Consider the following 22,870-nt stretch of genomic DNA (forward strand, 5'->3'; position numbering starts at 1 on the left):
TTGAACTATGGTACAAGTATCAGAACAGTTTAAGGGATTACCCGCATATCAGTTTCAAATGTTGAAGAGCCTTAATCCTCTGACTCTGGAATCTGACGACAAGGAGAAAGGAGAAGAAGGAAAAGAAACGAAACCCAGCAGAGAACCCGACAATGAAAAACAAGAATCAGCCAACAGCGGAGAAAAGAAAGAAGCTTCAAAAGAAGATGACGATGATCAGTTAATTTCTCTGAATCATTCACCATTAGAAGAGAAAAAGTCGCCCGAGGATGAGAATAAAAAGGCTGATGATGATAATGATGACAAGGCACTTTTAGAAACAGATTTATTGGGAGATGATGAAGTCTCCAATGGTAATGTGGGTGAAAGAGATGAAACGCCCTTCATTGATTTGCTGGGTGATGATGCTTTGATGCCATCAAAACACAATTCAGGTTAGAACAGTTACTGTGCTGTTACATAGAACTTAACAGTGTATGTGAGACACGAAGGGGGTTTCAAGTGAAACACAATTTGTTCCCTGATAATTTAAAAGTATCCATTTAAAGTGCACCTAAACCTAAAAATTTTTTTTCGCTTAACGAAATAAGTGTATTTTTTGGAGTATTTCTGTGCAAACATTTTTTTATTTGCTCAAATCTTCAATTGTCTGTGCCCAGTCAAAATACGGAAAATCGGCCGCCATCTTGCCCCACGGCCGAGTTTAAAGAGGAATGGCTCTAGCGGGTAATGTGACGTCAAATCGAGAACACGAAAGTCTGCATTTCACACATTTTCGCTTGTTTAGGAAGGTTGTAGTCGATTTTGTCCGAAAATATGCCGACTAAGTGTGTTATAGGAGGATGTAGCAACGTGCGAAATTTGCAAGAGGGTATCACGCTTCATACATTCCTCATACAATACACCTGGTCGGCATATTTCGGACAATATCGACCACAACCTTCCCAGACAAGTGAAAATGTGTGAAAAGCAGACTTTCGTGTTCTCGATTTGACGTCACATTATCCGCTAGAGCCATTCCTCTTTAAACTTGGTCGTGGGGCAAGATGGCGGCCGATTTTCCGTATTTTGACTAGGCACAGAAAAGTTAAGATTTAAGCAAATTAAAAAATTTTTGCACAGAAATACTCCAAAAAATATGCTTATTTCGTTAAGCGAAAAAAAATTTTGGGTTTAGGTGCACTTTAAACTCCTGGCATGGGTTGTTCGAAGGATGGATAATGCTATACACTGGATAAATCTCTATCCAGTGGATAGCGCAGTACGTTCTGGTAACACTTATTCTCTGGATAGAGATTTATCCGTTGGATAGCGTTATCCGCCTTTTGAACAACCAGAGCCTGGCCTGGGTTGTTCAAAGGTTCAGGATAGCACAATCCACTGGATAAACTACTATCCAGCATTTAAATTTTTACAAAACATACTACATTATTAAAAACTGGATCATTGGATAATGTAATTCAAGACTTTTTATTGGCTTAGCCATTATGGTATATGAGCCAATATACCATAATTTAATATCTGTACATTATAACATCCGGTTTCTTCTTACAAAATAAAGTCGAGAAGATTTGTCTAATGTCTTGGGGGTGTTGTATTTTTTAATAAAACAATTATTCCACTCGCGCTAGTTGGATATGAGATGATTATAGCCAACTGGGCACGTAGCACCGGGTTGGCTATCTATCATCTCATATCCAGCACGCACTCATGGAGTAATTGTTAATTATCCACTGGAAGGCAATTTATCCAGTAGATATAGTGTTATCCACTCTTGGAATAACCAGGGCCTGGTTGCTTGTTCGCTCTGTGAGAATACATGTACTGTTTTTACAGCAGTGGTAAAGAGTCTTGCCCAAGAGCAAAGCACATTAAGCTGACCATTGGCTCAAATTGGGAACTTATGATGTGATGTCACTGGGGAGTTTACTGTTAACCCTAACTCCTACGAGTGATCAAGACAGAGTTTCTCCTTACAATATCATTACAATATCAAGCAGACAAGTGATGAGATTAAATATATCTTATTAGCCAAGCGCGAGGGCCATACTGGGAGAATATTGGCCCGAGGTCTTGACGGTACAGACCAAGCATAGCGAGGTCCGTACAAAAAAGACCGAGGGCCGATATTCTTCCAGTACGGTCCAGAGCAAGCTGGTTAATAAGAGATTTATTCTACGACTGAAGTTCAAAGGGATACAAGTGCGGTATCATTCGGGACCATTTGCGACAGTGCCCGGTCCAATACTTAGAGAATATTGACCAGCAATAGAGCATTTTGATTGGTTGATTTTAGTTATTGGCCCTCTGACTGCCCGAGTCGTGTAATAAAAGAAAAATATGAATTAGGGGGTTATTGGTTGATCCAATGCCAAATTATTTAAACCATTGTCATAATGATTGTATGGCAGAACCACGAGGAGGATTGAATGCAATCTAGGGAGTGAAAGGGTTAAGGGGAAAAAACATGAATTATGACAGCAATAATTTTTGGGATGTCCATAGGCCATGAGAGATTTGAGAATTCTGTAGCCTTCCACTATCCAGAATTCCTCAGCAATATTTATATGGCCTGAACCAATTCTTGCAGATGCAGACCCGCATTGAAGTGTATTCTTCCCCTACATACATTATACCTCTTACTGAATTCGAGATCTGTTCTTTAATTACAGACCAAGATTTTTTTCTGCCTGATTTATGACCAAGGGGTCACAAATCTCTGGGTTCAAACAAAGGGGAAGATTTCAATCCAAAAAAATTTTTTAACCAAACAGGCTATACAATAAAATAAGATCTCCAATACTGACCAGTTGTAGCACATTTACCAACAAGAGATACATGTTGCAGCACCAGTAATTTATAATTATTCTTGTCCTGCTGCTGTTATTTCTTTTTTAGAATTTGATAATCAGATTCCTAGCTATGAATAGAGTCAATTGTAACTACTCTCAAACATCTCTCTTGTATTGTTTGTTAGGGACTGGTGACCTTCTCTCATCGTTTGAGGATCATCCAAGTAGGAATGGACTCAAGGCTCATGGCTCAACCATGCCACCCAGCTATGAAGAGGCAAAGCAAATTCCTACACCTGGTATGGGATTGTTAAGTGTTAATCCAGTTTCCTCTAGGAGTGACTAGCTTCTACATGTAGTTTCTACATACAATATCCCCCCCCCCCCGAAAATGATCCTCAATCAAGAAGCTCTTGATTGTAAAACAAATACTCCATGAACCATATCTTTTCTGAATATGAGTGTTGTGATATATTTATTTTTCTTGTGGGTCTAGGAGGTGAAAATGCACCATCAATGACAGCTGACGATCTTCTGTTTGGTTCCCCCACCAAGGAGGATCGAGCACAAGGAAACAAGTCAGATATTGACATCTTAAATGAAGTTCTTGGCTCCAATGGTTCCTCAATGTAAGGTGTGGAGAACGAGAACAGCTTCAGCAAAACATGGAAGGATATGTTTGGGGATGAACCTGTTGGGCCTGCTCAGGCGTCATCTCAAGAACCTAATCAATCATGGTCCCAAGGTGGTTCCAATTTTATGATGCCCTCTGACCTCCTCAACAGCATGGCCAGGTTTGACCCATTTAGTGAGGTACCAAGGGGTGCTCCTCCCCAGCAAGCAATAGGTGCGGCTTTGAAGATGTCAGCTCCAATGCAGACAGGCAAGCATCAAGAGAGTCGTCCAGGTTCAAAGGCAAAACAGGCTTCATTATTACCAGGGAAAGTAGGCAAAAAAGGGAAAGGAAAGGGGAAAAAAGGTCAGGACATGTCCGCTTGGTTCAGTTTGTTCTCTGACCTGGATCCTCTTGCCAATCCTGATGCCATTGATAAACAAAACAAAAAGAGTGAAGAAGACAGACAATGTTGAGTTATTGAAATCTCAGAATTTATTTATAGAGGAATGTATAATGGCTGACACAAAGTCTTCTTTGAACATAAAAACCTTGGTCATGGACGGAATGGGGTTTTGAAATCAATTAGGGTAGGGATAGTTTTTTGGTTGCATGTACTGTCCATGAGTAAAGAAAATTAGAATGATCAATTCATCTTAATGGATGGTTTTAAAATGAATATGTACAAATATTTTGCAAGCAGGAAGCAAAGTGGATGTGTATATCACACTTTAAATCATCAAATGACAGATTCTTGGTTGTTCTATTAAGACTAGTATTTTGAACATTTAAAAATTGCAATTCTTTGTTTGAATTGGCCAATATTTTTCACACATTTCCCCAGTTTCTTCACAAAATCATTGTCTGCCTAAGAGAAGGTCATTTCTTTTCAAATGAACTGCTTCATATTATAGACCACTGCTAAAGTTGTTTTTGGTCTTGATGACTGGCCTGCTAGAATTCTCCAACAGAAACATTAGGTGAAAAAGAAGTAGAACTTAAGCCTCTATTCTTAAGTTATTGTTAACTTAAGGGTCACAGTTACAATATTGTATATTTAAGTTTTCTAATTGTTCATTGAATGTATATATTACAGTCACAGTTACATTCTTTGTGTATGAGAGACATTAGGGAACAAATGATGGGCTCCAGTATTTTTTTTCTCCTTTCTGATTAACAGGAACAAGTTGTAACCATTGCATAGCCCCCACATCTGTTATTGCCTGTATCATCAGTGTAGGTGTATGCTTCAGGGAATTCAGTATAATAGCGCTTGTTTTTCTGATTGTTTACACCATACAACGTTTTGGAGAGTAGAGCTATGAAATTACCGTAGGAGTAAAGTTATGGGAGGTTTTAGACTAAGGTTCCATGCCTTGTGACATTATTGAAAATAAAGTCATGTTTTACTCGAAAGTGTCAATAAGTTTTTTCAAGCCATTTGGTGACGAAACATCAAGTTAACCCTCTAACTCTCAGAAGCGATTAACATGTAACTTCTTCCTATATGCAGTTGAATTAGAACGTCTCAATTCCCCTCGTACCGTTTGCCTTGTAGTCGCATCCCGGGGGGGTACTACCTTATAAGGGCTTAATGGGGACGTGCGGCCAGCCAGGGTATGCTTTTCGAGATTTTTGTCTTAAACAGGGTATCGAATTTATCATTTTTTGTCTTAATCAGGGTGTCGATTTATCAATTTTTGTCTCAAACAGGATATCTTTTCTTGGAAGATAAACAGCAAAATTTTTACAGGCTCTAATTTTATATAATATTGAATTCCGTTGATTTTGGCATTGATACCAGGCACGTTAAATGTCTTAAACAGGTTATCAAAAATCGGAATTCTGTCTTAAACAGGGTAGGAAAATGAGCGATATTTGTCTTAAACAGGGTCAGGGTATGAGGGGCCGCCCCGCACCTCCCCACCCAGGAATATATCGAGTACCCCCCGAGAGTCGCATCCATCGTTTAATTAAGCGAACAAGATGGCCGTCAAGAGACCTAACACATGATTTGTATGTCTCAAAAGGAAGAGATCTGGTAACTAACTTAAAAAATAGAACTTCACTGTACATGTACTAAACTAAACTGAGAAAAAATGAAACTGTATGGGAAAACCCACCACCTCAAGAGAGGGTGTATCGTGTGAGGAGATTACACAATGGCTTGGATGATGACGCGTTTTGTAATCAAAGTACATTTTATCAAACCGCACATAAATTTTGTTGGGAAGAGCTGTTGGAACCATGTCACACTTCCCGTGAAAAAGGTAACTTTTATCGGACATGCCCTTTCGTTTCTTTATTCGCCTTGTCAGCACCTTGGAAATGTATTGATACCAGTATGGAGAATATGCATACTGATGTTGGACTGTAAAGGGTTTATTCTTGACTCAGCCAAGTAAGTTAATGTCAGAGTGCAAGGCAAATAGGCAACAGTATAAACCACTCCTAAGTTATTCCTAATTGAAGCCCTGACAACGGGAAGGATAAACCACTTTAGGGCATAAACCACATGTCTGACCTTGGCAGCTCTTGAGCACGAGACTCTCACAAGGTTATCTGGTAAATCGACACAGACAAAACAATAAAAATTTGGAAACTCCCTGTGAGGGTTAAATCCGAATAACCCATGGATTTGAATTTCAAAGCATAACAAAATGCTAAGAAGAAATATTTAACTGCGATTAAACAACTGAATACTTCCCAGCATTGTAAAATTTCGAGAGAAAAAGATCACGGAATAAGAGAAATAACAAAAAGTGATTACATAAAATGGGTGGTAATGGAGTTGGCTCGACTACCCACCGCTGTTCAGGTAGTGAGGAAGAAAAAATAACAAAATACCCAACCTATAGCTTTATTTTTCCCTTAATCCTTATTTTGTTTTTATAATACTGAAATAGAGGAACTCTCGATATCTGTTAGCATCCTAGAACTGCGCACCCACCCCTCCCCTAACTCAACATTAACCCTAACTTATTTACAGTTGATTGTTGTTGGGTTGGGGGAGGGGTGGGTGCGCAGTCCCTCAGATACTGACATCGACCCTTTTAAAACATTTGCAACCGCAAGAGAGTTCCTATTCACCTCCAGAAACAATTTCTGTAAGCTGAACAATTGATTTCACATGAAAATTAATTGTTACTTTGAAACGATGTGTAAACTAATACCTTAGGCGTTAAATCCATCCGTTGGTAAAAAATGTTATTTTGATTAAGTTAATTATTTTCCTGTTATCGTGATAAAAAACTTTCAAGCCATTTCTAAATGCACAATTCTGGCAATTTCCGAGGGTCTTATTTTACCACTCTCTAACCAGCAAATCCAGCCTTCTACTGTAGGAGGGGGCATATATAGCAGGCAGAAGCCACACAAAAAGAAACACAAAACAAAACAAAACCAAATCTGAAAACCCGTTCAGTAGTATCACTGACAAAAAACCGGAAATTCTCAAACCGCAAGAACACCAAAACGGAAAAACCGAAGTTTTTTTTTGCCACAAAGACCGAAAACCGATCTTTTTACAGCCTAAACCGCCAAACCACACCCCTGTGTGTTAGATGCTTTATCTTACACTCAGTGGATACTTCTTTATTTCTTGTTTTGATTTCTTATTACGCTTTCTACCACGGGGACTACCTCAACTCTCTCAATAGTCAGGGAGCAGAAACCAAAAAATGGGAGTTTCGTTCAACCATCGCCACAGAAAATATTTAACACCTGATTCTTGTAGAGAAAGACCTCCTGATGAAAGCCAGGTAGTCCGCAAAGTTGAATTGGAGTATACGTTTCGAGTTAAGGGGATGTTCTCTTGCCCAGCTCACGGATCAGCATGGAAACGAGGCTACACACTCGAACGCAGTTTACATCGCTATTTATTCGTAAAAATCAACGATTTCAACCCCTTAATCTACACTTCGTATATACATCTGCTTTATTTGTAAGTGGTAAAGTATGTCACATGATTACTCACGTGATTTTAAACGTGACCAGTAATAAATGTGCGACTGTTAGAAACAAACGAGCGTTCGCCGTTGTTTTGAAGAACAACCTCGCGAAAACGAAATATGAATCCCTTCTTTATTAAATTAACTTTCCTTTGCTCTTGCTATCGTCCTAGCAAAACCTTTGGGAATTAAAACGGTTCACTGTATATCATTTTTTATCAGTTTAGATCTAGCACGCAAACGAGGCTAGACCCTTGGAGGCAAACAAAATATTATATCTAAATAAAAAAAATGACGCCGCTATGAAGGGGAAGTCTTACAACAGAGGAATTCGAGCTCACAAGCTAGCAATGGTGGCTCTATTTCGTTTTGAACCGCCGCCCAGTTAGCCCAATGGATAGTGCGCTGGACTGTTGTGCGAGAGGTCGAGGGTTCGAGCCGTCTTAACATAACGTATATGTGCACGATCCTTCGCAGTAAAGCGCTATTTAAGCAATAGTGAAAATCAGACCTGAAAAAAATTCAGGCCTGTACGGGATTCGAACCAATGACCTCTGCAATACTAGTGCAGCGCTCTACCAATTGAGCTAACAAGCCAACTGGGAGCAGGCCATCAAATTAATTCGACATAAACCCGTAGATGATAAATCAAACAACAAATATATACGAAATACATATATATGAACTGCGGTTATGAAACGTATATGTGCACGATCCTTCGCAGTAAAGCACTATTTAAGCAATAGTGAAAATCAGACCTGAAAAAAATTCAGGCCTGTACGGGATTCGAACCACTGACCCCTGCGATACTAGTGCAGCGCTCTACCAATTGAGCTAACATAATTGAGAAGAATTTGCTACCTTTCTATAACATCAAGAAGTGGTTAGATATTCTAGTCTTCTCGGATAAGGAGGAATAAATGAAGGTCCCGTCTCCTGCAGGGTTGGGGTAGGAGACGTTAATTTCCCACACACGAGATTAATGCCTAAAATTTCATACTTTTGCGGTTAAGATCGGCCAAAAAAGAAACAATATGATAATATAAAAATTAGAAAGAAAGTGTTGTGTAAATTAGAATTGCACTTAAAAAGATAACTAGAACGAAAACAGTCCTTGAAGTTTGTTACATAAATAACAACATAAAAAACAGAGGATTTGAGAAAGAAGGGGCATATACAATTTCCGCCTACAGAAAACTTGGTGTTATTTACTTGAGTCAACTGATTATATATAAATTCGCTGCGGAAGATGAAAAGTCAAAGTTTTCAGCCCTTGAGGTAACCTCAAAGAAAAAGGTGTTAAAGGTGTCAAATTAAAATTTAAGAAATATTTTCTTGGCTTATAGCAATATAAAATTTCCATTCCTTTTCTTAACACTTAAATAAGTTTAAAAGCACACTCGATGAAAATTCTTGCTAGATTTCAATTTTGTCTTTTAACAAGTGTAGATTTAACGGGGTCATCTTCGTTAGCCTTTTGCGCTTTTAGTTTTACCTACGCTGAACTCACCAGCTGCAACGTCAAGTTTTCAGTCCTGTTAACATTGATGCGTGTACGAACCATTGGTGAGTAGCGAATATTTTTTTTCCCAGAGTTATGTTCAAGCTTACGTTAACAGTCATTTGTCTTAGTTTTAGTACTTATCCGCCATTACAGGTTTTATCATCAAGAACTAATAGTCATGAATTAATTCGAATTGGTCAACTACGAAAAGTATTAATCGTGAGGGTCTAATTAAATAGGATGATGGCATTTAATGATTAATTTTCATTCATCTAAGACACATTTACTCGCTCGCTTTTATCCCTAGAACCAAGTAAGCAGAGTTATTTCAGATCGAACTGCCATTATCTTGCACTGAGGACATGACAAGAAACAAAACAGAAGCACTTTCAAGATGACACTTCCTAGAAGCAAAAATTTTTCCTACTCACTTTTTTTCACGCCTAACAGCTAAATTCTTTGGTCGTTTATGGACAACGGCTAATCTCATTGAGTTCCTCGCTCATGCTTCTCACAAACACTGGACACGTTTGCATGCCGCGTGCTGCAAAGGAAACGTCAGAGTTGTACTTCCCGTTTGAAAAGTTAAGTAGTTGCTTTCTCCTTGCGAAGTTCTCTTTCAAGTGTAGATAGTTTTCATCCTTTTCATAAAGATGAGAAAATAGGAGATGTTTGCATACAGCGAAGGGAAGCATATGTCTGTCAAAGAGATGTAGTGGTTACCCGTCAAAGAAAGTATTTCGAGTGTAGCAGAATTATACGTGGACACAGCTGGACACAGCAAAGGGAAGTAGTGCACGTCTTCCTGTTTTGAAACCTGTTTATTTTCCCTTGTGCATTCCAGCATGAATAAGCTGAAGCAGAATGGTACCTGTTAAGGCAAGAAAATAATTCTACTTCGGATGAAGGGCTGGATATGAAATATGCTGCCTTTCATGTAAAGCGAAATAGCTCAATGATAAACTAAGCAGAATCAAAATGTTCAGAACACGAAACTACAATTTGAATTTGCATGGAATTAAGTTAAGTCGAGGGTCTTCAAGATGTTCAAATCTTAATTGCTAAATAGTTAAAAAAATGTAGAAACGACTTGTGTGGGGTAGAAATTGAACTTTAAATTCAAGTAACTTTCAACACTCGAGATATGACAAGCACGCGACGATGGAATCCCTTGAGCAATTCATTTTATCAACTCAGTTGATAAAACAAAGTTATCTCGTGATACCCCCACCGACACAAGCGCTAAGCCTTAACCGCCTTTTTTATCAACTTCCTAAAACTTTTCCAAAACTCGTTAAACCTTCTATTGGTTGCTTGTCAAAATACATCGAGGGCATTCTATAAATAAATTATGTAGATATCGAGTACGGATTATTTCTGTACATGATCTCTGCTTGCTTCACCTTTTCCTGCTGCACGTTTAAGGAAAGCCAAAATGTTGCGTGTCGTGAGCTCAAGGCCCTCGTGGTGGTTCATTTTGCAAATCATGCTTTTATCATCAAATTTTTGGCAGTATTTTCAGGCAAATAATAAATTGATACAAGACAAATGTCCTTCCTATTTCTGTGAATTTCATGATTTCGCATGTCATGTCAAATTAGCATATAAAGGCAAAATCTGCTTTTCTTGGAAAGTGCTTTCATGCTAATATGACGAGTCATCCATTTTTCGGTTTCTAATTTATATTTTTCCTCCTTCATAGCTCTTTCTAAGAAGACCAATGACTAACTATCTCATCACTGCCATATTAAACATTATTTCAGGGAAATTACGGAGCTGATGAAATCTTCCTGCCCACTCACCTTTTACTCCCCCACCACGCCATGGGATTTGACTCTCTCTTTCACCCTTAACCCGGTATATAGCTGACACATGCCGGGGGCTTTCCGACCACTGAATTACATACACCCCATGAAAAAAGTATTAATTTCCATAGCCTCAACTGCCAAATGCTCTAGAAATACGCTAGTTGAACCTGGCACAAACCAGTCCAAAAGAAGAGAAGTCTTTGTAAATAAACGAACTTAACACGAAATCCTACTGCATGGTTGAAACTTCGTCCTTTCTCAAAACTGAACCTAATAACTGGGAATAAGTAAACGGAAAATTTTGGCGTCTGAGTCTTACTTCGACGTGGGAGTAAGCCATTCTTCCCGCCTGGAACGACTTTGGAGCGGAATTGTAACGGCCTTCATTCAGAAGCAAATTCTCGGCTAATTTCATGTGTAGGAAGTAGTTTTCCGAGAACTGAACGGGCACAGTTTCGCGTGACATGCCGGGTCATGTGACGACTCATCAGCTCTAAAAAAAAAAACCCAGAAGTCATTATTTGGCCACCATACAAGACAAGGAGCTGATCTTTACCTGGTAGACCTTGTAGTATGACTTTCAAAAGATAGTATCATGAAATAAACGCTTATAGAGAAGCATAATCTAGTTTTAGCCTGGTCTATCAGGAAGCATGACATGTGCAAAGATCTGTTGTTGCGTAACGCAATGACGTTTCAAATCGCATTCAGGAAGTTTATTCAAGGTCATTGCATAATAAAACTTTTTTTTTCTCAGGAAATACCCATAGTATAAAAGCTCAAAAGGTCTAGATCACCCATTCACATTGATTGAACCACTAGCAATCTAACATTATTCCCAACATTACCCAAGAAAGACGAAGAAATATTATGAAGCAAGCAGGGCTGCCTAACCTCGTTCTTTGTTTGGTCGTCCTCGCCACTGTGAGTGTCAATGGCTCAGCGATCTCCAGCAAGACATCTTCTTGCCATACACGAGAATTTTCTTGCGAATGTAAGCTGCGAGCTGAAGGTGCAACAAAGAATATTGTAAAAATAAACGTACTCCGGTGCGTTACCAAAGCGAACAATTCTACGGACGTCATTTGCAAAAGTGCAGATGTAGTGACCAAATGTCAAAAGCTGCTGGGTGAGTTCAAGTGTTTCTTCTCCAGTACGACACAAGTTTAAAATTCCCCTTCACTTACGATTAGTTGCGTCCAATGATTAATAATTTTCTCGATTTTCATGGAGGTTTTTGAGTCGTAAAAGCCCGTAGGTACGTGTTAGGTTGAAGGGGATTTCAAGTGACCTGGATGATCGAAGAATTTTTTGGGCTTGAAATTTTCGATTTATGGAAGTTTTTGGGTAACAAAATTTTGGTAAGTATTTTTTTGGGTAGCTTGAATTAGGTAGCGACCTTTTCCGGTATTCAAAGCTACATGAAAATTGGTGATAAATTCCGCGTATCCCAGCCGCATAGTTCCACGAATAAAGTAAAACCAAACTAAATTTTGCTCCAGGGATATTTAGGTTTTGGTTCTGTCCCCATTAGATCATCCCTAACCCTCCTGGGAATTTCTAGCAGCTTAAATGGGAACTAGGATACGAATCCTCCTGAAACTCAGATTTTTCATAAAATCGCGATTGTTGAAAAAATTTACTGTAAGATGTGTCTCTAGGCTCCATGGCAGTATGGGGGGGTTGGTGGGGGGAGATAATATATTACGTAAAGAGAGAGTATCGCGTGGAGTAAAAACGGGTTGCGGGATGCGTGAAAGATTTTATGATTGTAATAATCACGGATACTTCATCGCATTTGTTCTTTACGATTTCAGCATTACCAAAATGCTCCTCATCTACAATTTGACAGGAACCTTTGCGTGTTCAAATTTTAATTACATTTTTTAGCAGAAGTTTAATTTTTTTTTTTTTTTATGTTCACCGAGCAGCCAAACAGCCTGTCATCGAAACTTTAGGTCTTAAAGGGTCCAAAGTGGTATACATTGGAGGCCAGGCTACCTTGACCTGCAAGATGAGTAAAACCGAAGTTGCAACTTTTATCAAGTCTGGTGTTCAAATAGAAGAACACGGTCGATTCTTGTATGAATTCCAAAACTCTGGGCGTAATCAGCTTGTGATGAATCTACAAATCACAAACATCACCAAACAAGATGAAGGCACTTACACTTGCTTTGCCATAAGATTTGGACTTAAATCAACACAATCGTACACCCTCCACACAGGTTTGTGTAAATGGCTTTTAAGGTAGAGCATTTACATTTTTCGCAATCATTCTCAAATGACGTTTATCAATGAGCCTTGGATTTGTTTTTCGAATCCAGTCTCCTTAGCAACGGTAGTTTGGTATGTCAGACAATGATAAGCGGTTGCTTTCGATTGATCATTATTCCTTAGTCCCAAGTTAAAGCCAATCGATCTCAGAGATACTTATAAGTTTTTGGGAAAGTCCCGTGCCAAAATGTGTTATTTTGTCAAATCAAGGACCACTTTTTAATCCAAATCCACAGCTTTCTTCTCGCGTAAACTGAGATTTGTGTCTCTGTGCGTCTTCAACGTCGGTCGACAAATTTTTAATTCATTGTCGAACTAATGCAAGACTGCTTTACTTTTGTTTTGTTTCGCTCTGTGATTATCCCGAAAAACCCGCGCCACATTGACTGATCGAGAGGTTTATTAATAATAACTTTGGCTTTGGTTTTCTTTATCCTTGATCAACTTAACCTCGAAAAATTTGTTAATGTAATAAAAGAATCGTTGTTTATAATCTTGTGTATATTTCTGTTACAGTTCCTTGTCCTGCCGGTCATTTTTGTCCATTGTTCTCGAACAAAGCATTGCCCTGTAAAGCTGGGACATACAGAACACAGTTCAGCCGCCCGACCCATAAATGCATCCCACATCCCCGTGGGAAAGGAAAAACTGGGGCCAAGTCACGAACAGACTTCCCTCAAGGTGGAGTTCTCGTATTTTGACTTTTTTAACCTGCTGCAAATTTGCGTTTTTTTAGTATTTAACGACACGCCTTGTGGGAATTTAAACATTATTTATCTCGTCGTTTAATGAAACTTTCTTTCTTTTAGTAGGTTTCAACTAAAAACTTGGGACTTTGTGAGACTTTGCAAGAGAAAGTTTTGTCTTTTTGAATCAAGATATTAGTTGGATGGTTTTTGATGGAAACAAAAATTACCGTTCTGTTTTTAAGAAAATTCAAATCGTAATATATTCAAAAGTATAACGTTAAATAAAATACCATTAAACACAGTAACAGTGATGGTTGGTGGCTCTCAGTTATTGCTCGCTCGAACTCACCACGAGGTTTTCCTTATATGATAAAAAGAGCACAGGTAGCCCAACATATAACACAAATCAGTAAACTAATTGTGACCATGCTGTCAGTGAGATCCAACAGTAAGTTTCAAGAGACAAAAAAGCGGTAGTCTAGACCGGATTTATTTCAAACTCAACTGTAAGCGGTTTACTTAAACGTTGTGATTTTAAATGTGGGAAGTTAATAAATTAAAAAATAAAAGCCCTCTGTATGTCAGTATATAAATGCTGTTTGTGATAGAAATTAGGAATTTTATTCCAGTTCCATAAGAGGATAGGTTTGTGAATCCCCCTCCCCCCAAGGAAACTGACATATATTGAGACGACCGTAGATCGAAGTGTACTTAATACGTAAACTTTCACCCACGGAAGTGCAATAACTTTTTTGAAGCGATTTCAGAGCGAGTGTCAAACGCAATTTGAGATTCCTTCGATTTTTCTCTACTTCGCTCTTTGATTGGTCCAGAAAACTTGCAGCTCTATGACCATAAATATCGAGAATCCGCCGACAGTTGCAAAATTTCGTAATTCGTTTTATTTTTTCTAAAGGACCCTTTTAATGAACCTATTTCGAAAATGATATCAAAAAGTTCTATCGCGCTTTTTTTCTCTGAAAAATCGAAAAGTTCGAAAGACGCCTAAATGGCTATTGTCCCCCCCGTAACGACAATAAATATAATAGGGAGCTTAAGCAACCACGACGACGAACGGAGGACGACGACCGGAAGTAGCGAGAACGTCACTGCGCAAGCGCGAACCAAGAATTCCGTCGTCGTCTTATCGTCCACGACTTGAGACATCCTCGGAGACCCAGGGGCTGAGAAGATTTCAAGTTAGGGCATGAAGAGCCCCTGGGGACATTGTCTTACAAGACTAGTTCCAAACGGTCGCAGTCGTTCTGCCATCTGATTGGTGCCAGAAAATCTTTGTGTTTTTCTGCCCAATCAGAGTGAAGTGTGCTTTAGAGTCCTTTCGTGTGTTTTAACACGGACATATACTTGTAGCGCAGTTGCTCGCCATGTTTGTTTGGACCGTGCGACAGAGATTTGCTTGAGGTGAAAAGTTTCAGTATCGGCACACAACGTAAGAGAAATCGATTAGATTGTCCGCGAAAATCTTACCGGAAATTATACTGAATACTTTCGCAGGTATCACTGGAAAACGTGTTTAAAGTTTGCGAGGTTTGTATACCACACGATGGTTGCAGTCATTGATATGTCGCTTTAAACGATAAACGAGATTTAAGCTTAAATCTTTCTAGATTTTTTTGCATAATTTGCTGTGACTGAAACTTTGCCAATCCCGTGAAGTTATTTCGTCGCACGGGCCACGCAGGTATTGTCCGATAATAATAGTTTATTTTAATCTTTGTATTACGCAACGTTAATTCTCTCGGACAATGTCACATATTGCGCGTGACATTTGCATGTAGCACATATGGGCTAAAAGTAGATCACGTACTTGATTATAACAAACAAAGAAAGCTTGTAACTAGTTAAGACTAAGTTTAGCGGTTACAACCGCAACATTCTTGTATTTCCTTGTGTATATAAGACATTGTTGTAAGAGGTTAAGGCAGAACGAATTAGAACGAATTAGAACGAATTAGAACGTATCAGAACGGAACGGAATTGTAAAGAACTGTGAATCTACGAATAAACGCATTTTATAGCTTGGAAATATACAGTCCTCATTTGATTGTGAACCAGCATCGGGAGTAATCTCGGACATTTGGTCCTTCGAGCCGGATACTGTGAGTTGATTGAAACGATCGCCTTTGAAAGACAAAAAAGGATTGGACATGGCAGAAGCCGCGGTGAAGACCAAACGAAAGACACGAGGTGGACACAAGGCTTATGTGAGTCAAGTCTTACCAGAAGCTAAGGGCTACCTCGAGGCCCAGCCTACTGCAGAATCAAGACTACGAATCGCGCAACTTAAAGCAGCGCTTGAAGAGCAGCTCGAGAACTTAAGAAAGCTAGACGAAGAAATTTTGAGAAACCTTGTGGAAGTGGAGGGCGTCACCGACGAAGATATCGCGGAAGAAGTTCAAATTGCTGGAAATTTGAAGGGTGAAATGAAGGCCATAACTTCGAGTCTGACCGAGCTTCTAACGCGGAAACCTGAAAGCCCATTGAGCCCTCAGCAAAGCCCACCAGATGCGAGCGGTGATGCAGCCACAACTCAGAACGTGCGAGTGAAGCTTCCCAAACTAGAAGCTAAGCGGTTTAACGGAAAGGTAGAAGAATGGCAGGAGTTTTGGGACAGCTACGAGAGCTCTATTCACAAAAACCAGAGCCTTTCAAATGTCGACAAATTTGCGTATCTGCGTGGTCTTGTCGGGGGAGCTGCGAAAACGACCATTGCTGGACTTGCGCTCACAACACCCAACTACGAAGTTGCCGTTGATTTGTTGAAAAGCAGATTTGGAAAGCCTGTTGTAATCGAGAGAGCGCATGTCAATGAATTGTTGAACGTCGCGGCAGTTTTCAGCGGCAGGGACACGGCAGGCCTTCGTAGACTTTACGACCAAATCGAAATTCACCATCGCGGCCTGAAAGCATTGGGCATCGATGCCAGCACGTACGAAGGAATTGCTGTGCCATCCATTGTTGGCAAATTGCCGGAAGTGGTGAGACTTCAAATCACCAGAGGAAAGAACCACACAGAATGGAAAATGGACGACTTGTTAAAGGAACTGATAAGCGAACTGGAACTTAGAGAGGAACATTGTGCGATGAACAAGCAGGAAAGGAACCAGAACACACGAAGGGACAAGGAAAAAGAACTGAACACTGCTAGCGCTCTGCTAGCAAAAATGAACGATTTTTGTGCGTATTGTAAGGGCGGACATGCCCACCAGGATTGCGACAATGTTACATCAGTAGAGGACAGGAGGCTTTTGTTACGTAAGTACGGTAGATGTTTTATTTGTGCGCGAAAGGGCCATATTTCTCGTGATTGTAATTCTAAGATAATTTGTAGTATTTGTAAGGGGAAACATCACGTTTCTATTTGTTATAAGGGCGGTAGCGCGAATAGGGATCAATCCAGTCGCACCCACAATGGTGATTGTAATGACTCACTGAATTCCAACAATGCCGGTAATGCTTTGCTCGCCCACACTATGGGAACCGGGGGAAGCGATGCGCTACAGAATAAGCAAGCGGGCACCAGCCCCACTCTTCACGTGGGAACCGTGGGAAGGGTCGCCCTACAAACCGCGCAAGCGGTTATTAAGGGTGACAAAAGGAATTTGAGAGTACGAGTGTTGTTTGACGCTGGCAGCCATCGATCGTTCATAACAACTAAAGCGGTTCAATCAGCGGGGTTATCAGAAAAAGGAAAGGAATGGATCGAAATTAGCACGTTTGGACAGCAAACGAAGGATAGCGGATTGAAGGGAGTTTATGATCTACAAGTGTTTCCTTTCCGGGGGGGGAATGGAATTAAAATCGAGGCGTATGAGGTCCCCACCATTGCGCAAATCAGCAACGAGCACATCGAGATTAGGAAAACTGAATACCCACATTTGCAAGGGCTTTGGTTTTCGGATGTCAATCGTGACGAGGAGATTCTTGGGGTCGATGTACTGATCGGGGCAGATTATCTGTGGTGTTTCCAAAAGGGGAGAACCATAAGGGGGGAGGTTGATCAACCCGTGGCCGTGGAAACCTGCTTGGGATGGGTGTTGTCGGGTCCACTAAAGGGATTTCGCGATGACACGCAAATTAGCGTTAATCTCGTTGGTCACGTTTTGAATCAAGAATTACAGGATAGCGCTCGGAAATTGTGGGATTTCGAAACCCTAGGAATAAGGGAGGAAAACGAGGTCCACGAAGCGTTGAAAGATGCCATTTCGTTTAACGGGAAAAGATACGAAGTTGGCCTTCCATGGAAAGAGGGACATGGGCCTTTACCTAACAACTACCGAAACAGTGTGAAGCGTCTAAAGGGCCAGATCGAAAGGTTGAAAAACGTACCGGAGAATTTGAAAGCATATGACGAAATTATCAAAGAACAAGCGGAAGTTGGTATTATTGAAAGGGTACCGGAATTAGAAGCGCCTGACAAAGTCCATTATCTGCCACACCACGCAGTTATTCGGAATGAAGCCAAAACAACAAAGGTTCGCGTGGTTTATGACGCATCTTCAAAGGAAGGCAAAGGGGGTGTGTCGTTGAATGATTGTTTACATGTGGGACCCACTTTGTCGCCATTGTTATATGATATTTTGATTAGATTCAGGGAAAAGCGCGTTGCGTTAGTCGGCGACATTGAAAAGGCCTTTCTAAATGTTGAGGTCAAATTGCGTGACCGGGATTGCTTAAGATTTCTTTGGATAAAGTCCTCCCAAGATGAACTTAAACACGAAGGCGCGCTATAAAAGGGCATTAGCTCCTCCCCCTAATTTTGAATTCACCCCAAAAAATAAAGATGGCGTACTATGAGGAGAACCGCAACGAACACTTAGTATTTGTTATACTTGTCAAAAGCAATAAAACATACCCAGAAACGGTCGCAAAATATCAGTAGAGTTTTTTTTCTGTGAGTAGTTTTGTTTGGAGTTCAATATTTCCTCGTTTCGTGTAAAAAACTTGCGTTGTTACTGTCAAATTCAAATCGCCCGCCATTTTGAGCCTGACCCCTACCCAACAGGCTATCCGTGGGGCTATCTTTGTCTATTACGAGTCTTCATTTCAACTGGTACCGTGGCAAGCAGTGTTCCAGTGAATTTATGCGCCAATATGCGATATATTCCAGGCCCGATCGAGCAGTAACGCGAACGAAATAATCGTCACTTCGCTTCGTAAGATCGGAGTTGTCTGAGAGAATTTCTCTTAGTGTGAGACCTTTTGTTGAGGTTATTCTACGATTCGACTCGGAAAATGGACAGCTTTCCCCCTCCAGATAAAAAGAAACGTACAAAAATCAACAAACGTGCAAATGAACGGCGAGATCCAGCGGAACGAAACCCATTTTCAGTCTGACAATTGAAGTAAAAAAGGATCAGCAAAGTCGTTTGGAAGCTATCAAACAGAGGATAAGCAACGCTAAATCGGCTCTTGGTATAGGTAGACAGACGCAAAATACTGATTTAATGGAAAGACTTCTCTCGTATTTTGAAATGATTTGTTCATCAGCTGTGGATAGTAGCTCTTCATCCATCACCAAGACTGATGTGCTCGAATGGCCGAAAATCCATTTTGTGAATTTTGTGGCGAAGATTACAAATAGGCTTCAGCTACTTTTTCAAGTCAAGGGCACGTTTGTAAGATTGAAGTTCCCTGTGTGTAATGACTCAGTTACTTGGCTCAGTTTTGGAGTTTTGGGACACCCTGCAAAGTACTACGCCAATGTTAGATGAGTATAATATGTACATGACCTACTTTGCAGGTAAGCATTATCGAAGAAAAATATCCCAGGAAAGTTTGTCACATATATATATGATGAGTTTACATGTACAAATATATCCTCTTCGATTATGTAAATTATGGCTTTCCATTCTGTTCTCCCATGTTTTGTTTCTTGTAATAAATCTGTATGCTCAGGTGAGTGATACTAAGAAAATATATATTTGCAGAATGGTTCCTGCATTCACATGTACTGGACTTACTGAAACTCAGTATCATGGTTTTACTGAGGCCACTGGCATTGGCTGTGTGATGGACAAAACAATAGACACAAGTATGTGGTTTTTAACGTATACACTGTTGTACACTATCTTTACTATTTCTAGGATGTGATCCTCCCTGTGTTTTAACAGCAGTGTTGTGAAGTCTGTAATAAACTTTATTACAAGACTCAGGCAGCCAGAGGGCCAGTATCTAAAATCAACCAATCAAAATGCTCTATTGCCGGTCCAATATTCTCTAAGTATTGGACCGGGCATTGTCCTAAATGATCCTGCACTTGTGAAAAAGCTTTCTTCAGTCGTATGATAAATCTCTTATTAACCAAGCTTGCTTGGGACTGTACTAGGAGAATATCGGCCCTCGCTCTTTTTTTGTACGGACCTCCCTGCACTCGGTCCATACTGTCAAGACCTCGGGCCGATATTTTCCCAGTATGGCCCTCGCACTTGGTTAACAAGATATATATCATGATTTAAATCTAGCTTTTACTGTACCTTGCAGCTTATTGGGCTGTATCATTTTGTTTGGCAGTATATAAAGACCAGGGATTTGGATATAGGTCTGTAGTTCAGGAATTGTGCAACAAGACAATGGCTGGTGCAAGGGTAGAAGTTAAAGCTATGCAAGGCTATATTGCAAGTGAGGATGTAAGTTGACATGCAACCAGCTACTTGTTCGTTGTGTATGTTCAGTGTTGTTGAAGTTATTTGCAGTGGGCAAAATTTGAAATAACACCTTATGCAGTGCTAGGTCATTTTGTACCATCATTCAAGTTACCTTCAATGCTCAGTTTCCTTCCATTCATTTTTTATTCTAATTACTCTTTCAGAGTATGATAACAGATGCCAGACATGACTGCATTCTACAGTGACAGCTATTTCTATGAGGTAAGCAATTCCAACCGAATGCTAAGCCCCATGAATTTGATAACTTGTGCCTCACTTTTCTGAAAGCCTGTTTCCACTTCTATCATCTTATCAGTTGTCTTTGTGATTTTTGCCCCCCCCCCCTCACTGCAGCATTTTTAATAAATCGATAGCTCTGTTTCTCCATTTCGGCTGTTATGATGTGGGATTCCTGTCTTACTAAAAAACATAACATATCAAACATACCCCTGCTTTTAGCATACAACTTAACAGAGGTGGCCCATGACTGTGTCAGATCATTGAAAAATTGGTTTGAGCAAAGAGGCATCAAGAATTCCTTTGACACCTGGCATGGTAAGTATTCATAAAAGTTCATATGTCAATGACTGTGTGGTGCTCTTCAGTTTTGTAATAATTTATTTAATCTGTTACCAGCATGTTATCTAATAATCTAAAGGCATCAAACATAAACAAGACTTTTGATGTTTGTTGATCAAAAAAAGTACTAAATCATCCACTCGTGTCATGTCATGCATTGAGTGCACTTTACAATTTACAACACATTGACATTGTTTTCCTCACTGATAAAGTTGTTATTGTTGTAATCTATCTATGGTCATGATCAATCACAACTTATTATCAAGACTGAATTCATTTGAAATTAGTGTCTCTTTCACATTTGCATCTATTTTATTCAAGACAGTACTTGTATTTACATGTATAAAATAGTGACGATGCTTGTAGGCTTTGCCATATGCCTTGCCTAGTGTGTATTTGGCAGCTTCTAGGTTGTTTGCAGAAGCTCTTAAAGTGTCACGATATAAAGCTACTACTTGTTTACTTTCCTTTTCAGAGATGATGTAGCTTTGGTCTTGGAATAAGTTTATTGATGATCAAGGATGGTTCAAGGCAAAGTATTATTTCAGTTGCTTTTCCATTTTCTGTTGAAATGACTCCTTTTTTCAGTTGATGATGCTCATTTAATTCTCTTGAATGATGACATCATTTTGGATTCATATGCTCAGAAATCTTTGCGACTCAATGACAATTATTATAAATAGCATCTGTGTATAATCTTTATTGAGAGGAAATAAACTACAACCCAATTCCTTTTTTTTCTCCTAGTAGGATCACAACCTAAGGTACCAGCAGTGGAAGAAGAACATGGAAAATGCTGATCAATCCCTCAAGATATTGCATAGTGGAGTTCAGAATTAGGGCATACAGTGTATTGTGAAACAATATAGCTTCTATTGTACCTTATTGTCACTATACAAAGAAATGTATACTATTTTGGAGGGAAGTGCTGATGGAGTATTGTAATGCTGATTTTATGAACGACGGTGAGCACAGTAGGGCACTCCATCAGGATTTGGCCACCGTTTCCGAAGATCTTCCACAACACAGACTGGCATGACCTTTCAAACATCTTCCACGTAACATCCCAATGCTTCCTTCCTGGCTACGTAAATAAGATCGCGCCATAAACCGTGGCGGTTTAGAATTGTATAAAAACATCTATTGTCGATCTCTTGACTAACGAGCTCGTGCTGCAGCTCGACGCATGTTGCCGCTGCATTTTCCGTGGCTTCCTTGTCTTCGGAAACTGTCAAAGAAAGCAAAATTAGAATGATGCATGAGAACATAACCTGTTTTGAACTGGTAAAGCGCTGTAAGGACATCGTTCGAGAACGTTGCAAATGGCGGGTAAAAATATGTTTCGGCAAACTAAAAAGCCCATAAGATTTTGTAGCTAGCAGAAAAGGGCATACAATTTAGATTAAAAAGTATGACCCAAAATATGGCCTTGAAATATTTATCCGTTTTGCGAGTTCCCGATCATTGGAAACAGCACATTGAATATTTATGTATCACGATCTGACAGTATTATACAATATCCCCTCGGATCGGACTTGACATTACATTGGCATATACATTGCGAATAGTGGAATAATATCAGTTTGTAATGTTGTTGTAAATATGATTCGTTAAAGAGCCAACTTACCCTGGCGTTGATTTTTTCTTTCGTGGTTTCTCTACTCGAACGATCTCCCCGTTGTTCACGGTAAGCCAACCGTTCAGCTCCTCGATTAAACTTTCGTCTAATAAAATTCTAATCTTTGAAGTACTACTTGGTGTTAGATAAAAATATTTCAATTCTAGGGCAAGTAAAGACAGGAAAGGCACAGCAATTTTCGTATACCTTACCTTTCGAGTGTTCAAATCGGCCGCCATTTTAAATTTGACCCGCGCACGTCAACGGTGAGTGACAAATGAGCCTAGGTCTTCCCAGGGAAGACTTCCTTATATAGCGCGCCTTCGTGTTTAAGAGTAACAGAAACTACGAGGATTTAGCCACAAAGCTGAAATT

The 22,870-nt window shown here is 39.8% G+C and overlaps 3 protein-coding genes, 1 long non-coding RNA gene and 1 other non-coding gene across 13 annotated transcripts; 3 read left to right on the forward strand and 2 right to left on the reverse strand.

Moving 5' to 3' along the window:
• The first annotated feature begins 4 nt into the window (after positions 1-4).
• Positions 5-4,821, forward strand: LOC148716845 (uncharacterized). The gene is made up of 3 exons (XM_088745361.1): positions 5-434; positions 2,978-3,091; positions 3,289-4,821. The coding sequence occupies exons 1-3, from the start codon at positions 8-10 to the stop codon at positions 3,423-3,425; spliced, it is 678 nt and encodes a 225-aa protein (XP_088601487.1). The 5' UTR covers positions 5-7; the 3' UTR covers positions 3,426-4,821.
• A 3,058-nt stretch (positions 4,822-7,879) lies between these two features.
• On the reverse strand, positions 7,880-7,952 carry Trnat-agu (transfer RNA threonine (anticodon AGU)). Its single transcript has one exon. It is a non-coding gene; the product is annotated as a tRNA-Thr (tRNA).
• A 3,506-nt stretch (positions 7,953-11,458) lies between these two features.
• LOC148716847 (uncharacterized) lies at positions 11,459-14,209 on the forward strand. 2 transcript variants are annotated; one of them, XM_088745359.1, is made up of 4 exons: positions 11,459-11,796; positions 12,599-12,892; positions 13,458-13,622; positions 13,754-14,209. In XM_088745359.1, exons 1-4 carry the CDS (start codon positions 11,538-11,540, stop codon positions 13,762-13,764), a joined length of 729 nt encoding a protein of 242 aa, XP_088601485.1. In that variant the 5' UTR covers positions 11,459-11,537; the 3' UTR covers positions 13,765-14,209. The 2 variants fall into 2 exon arrangements, with proteins under 2 accessions (XP_088601485.1, XP_088601484.1); XM_088745358.1 differs by having other exon boundaries at positions 13,458-14,209.
• A 103-nt stretch (positions 14,210-14,312) lies between these two features.
• On the forward strand, positions 14,313-22,627 carry LOC148716848 (uncharacterized). 7 transcript variants are annotated; one of them, XM_088745338.1, is made up of 7 exons: positions 14,313-19,394; positions 19,582-19,685; positions 20,165-20,280; positions 20,463-20,520; positions 20,758-20,853; positions 21,353-21,413; positions 21,625-22,627. In XM_088745338.1, exon 1 carries the CDS (start codon positions 15,799-15,801, stop codon positions 18,382-18,384), a length of 2,586 nt encoding a protein of 861 aa, XP_088601464.1. In that variant the 5' UTR covers positions 14,313-15,798; the 3' UTR covers positions 18,385-19,394; positions 19,582-19,685; positions 20,165-20,280; positions 20,463-20,520; positions 20,758-20,853; positions 21,353-21,413; positions 21,625-22,627. The 7 variants fall into 7 exon arrangements, with proteins under 7 accessions (XP_088601464.1, XP_088601465.1, XP_088601462.1 ...); XM_088745339.1 differs by having other exon boundaries at positions 21,628-22,627; XM_088745336.1 differs by having other exon boundaries at positions 21,353-21,408; positions 21,628-22,627.
• LOC148716849 (uncharacterized) lies at positions 21,548-22,862 on the reverse strand. Of its 2 annotated transcripts, XR_015995455.1 has the most exons (3): positions 22,708-22,862; positions 22,505-22,617; positions 21,548-22,105 (listed from the first exon to the last, which is right to left on the reverse strand). It is a non-coding gene; the product is annotated as an uncharacterized LOC148716849 (long non-coding RNA). The 2 variants fall into 2 exon arrangements; XR_015995454.1 differs by having other exon boundaries at positions 22,505-22,734.
• Between the last annotated feature and the right edge of the window lie 8 nt (positions 22,863-22,870).

Source organism: Stylophora pistillata, chromosome 14 (assembly GCF_964205215.1).
Source record: "Stylophora pistillata chromosome 14, jaStyPist1.2, whole genome shotgun sequence".
Classification (NCBI taxonomy): domain Eukaryota; kingdom Metazoa; phylum Cnidaria; class Anthozoa; order Scleractinia; family Pocilloporidae; genus Stylophora; species Stylophora pistillata.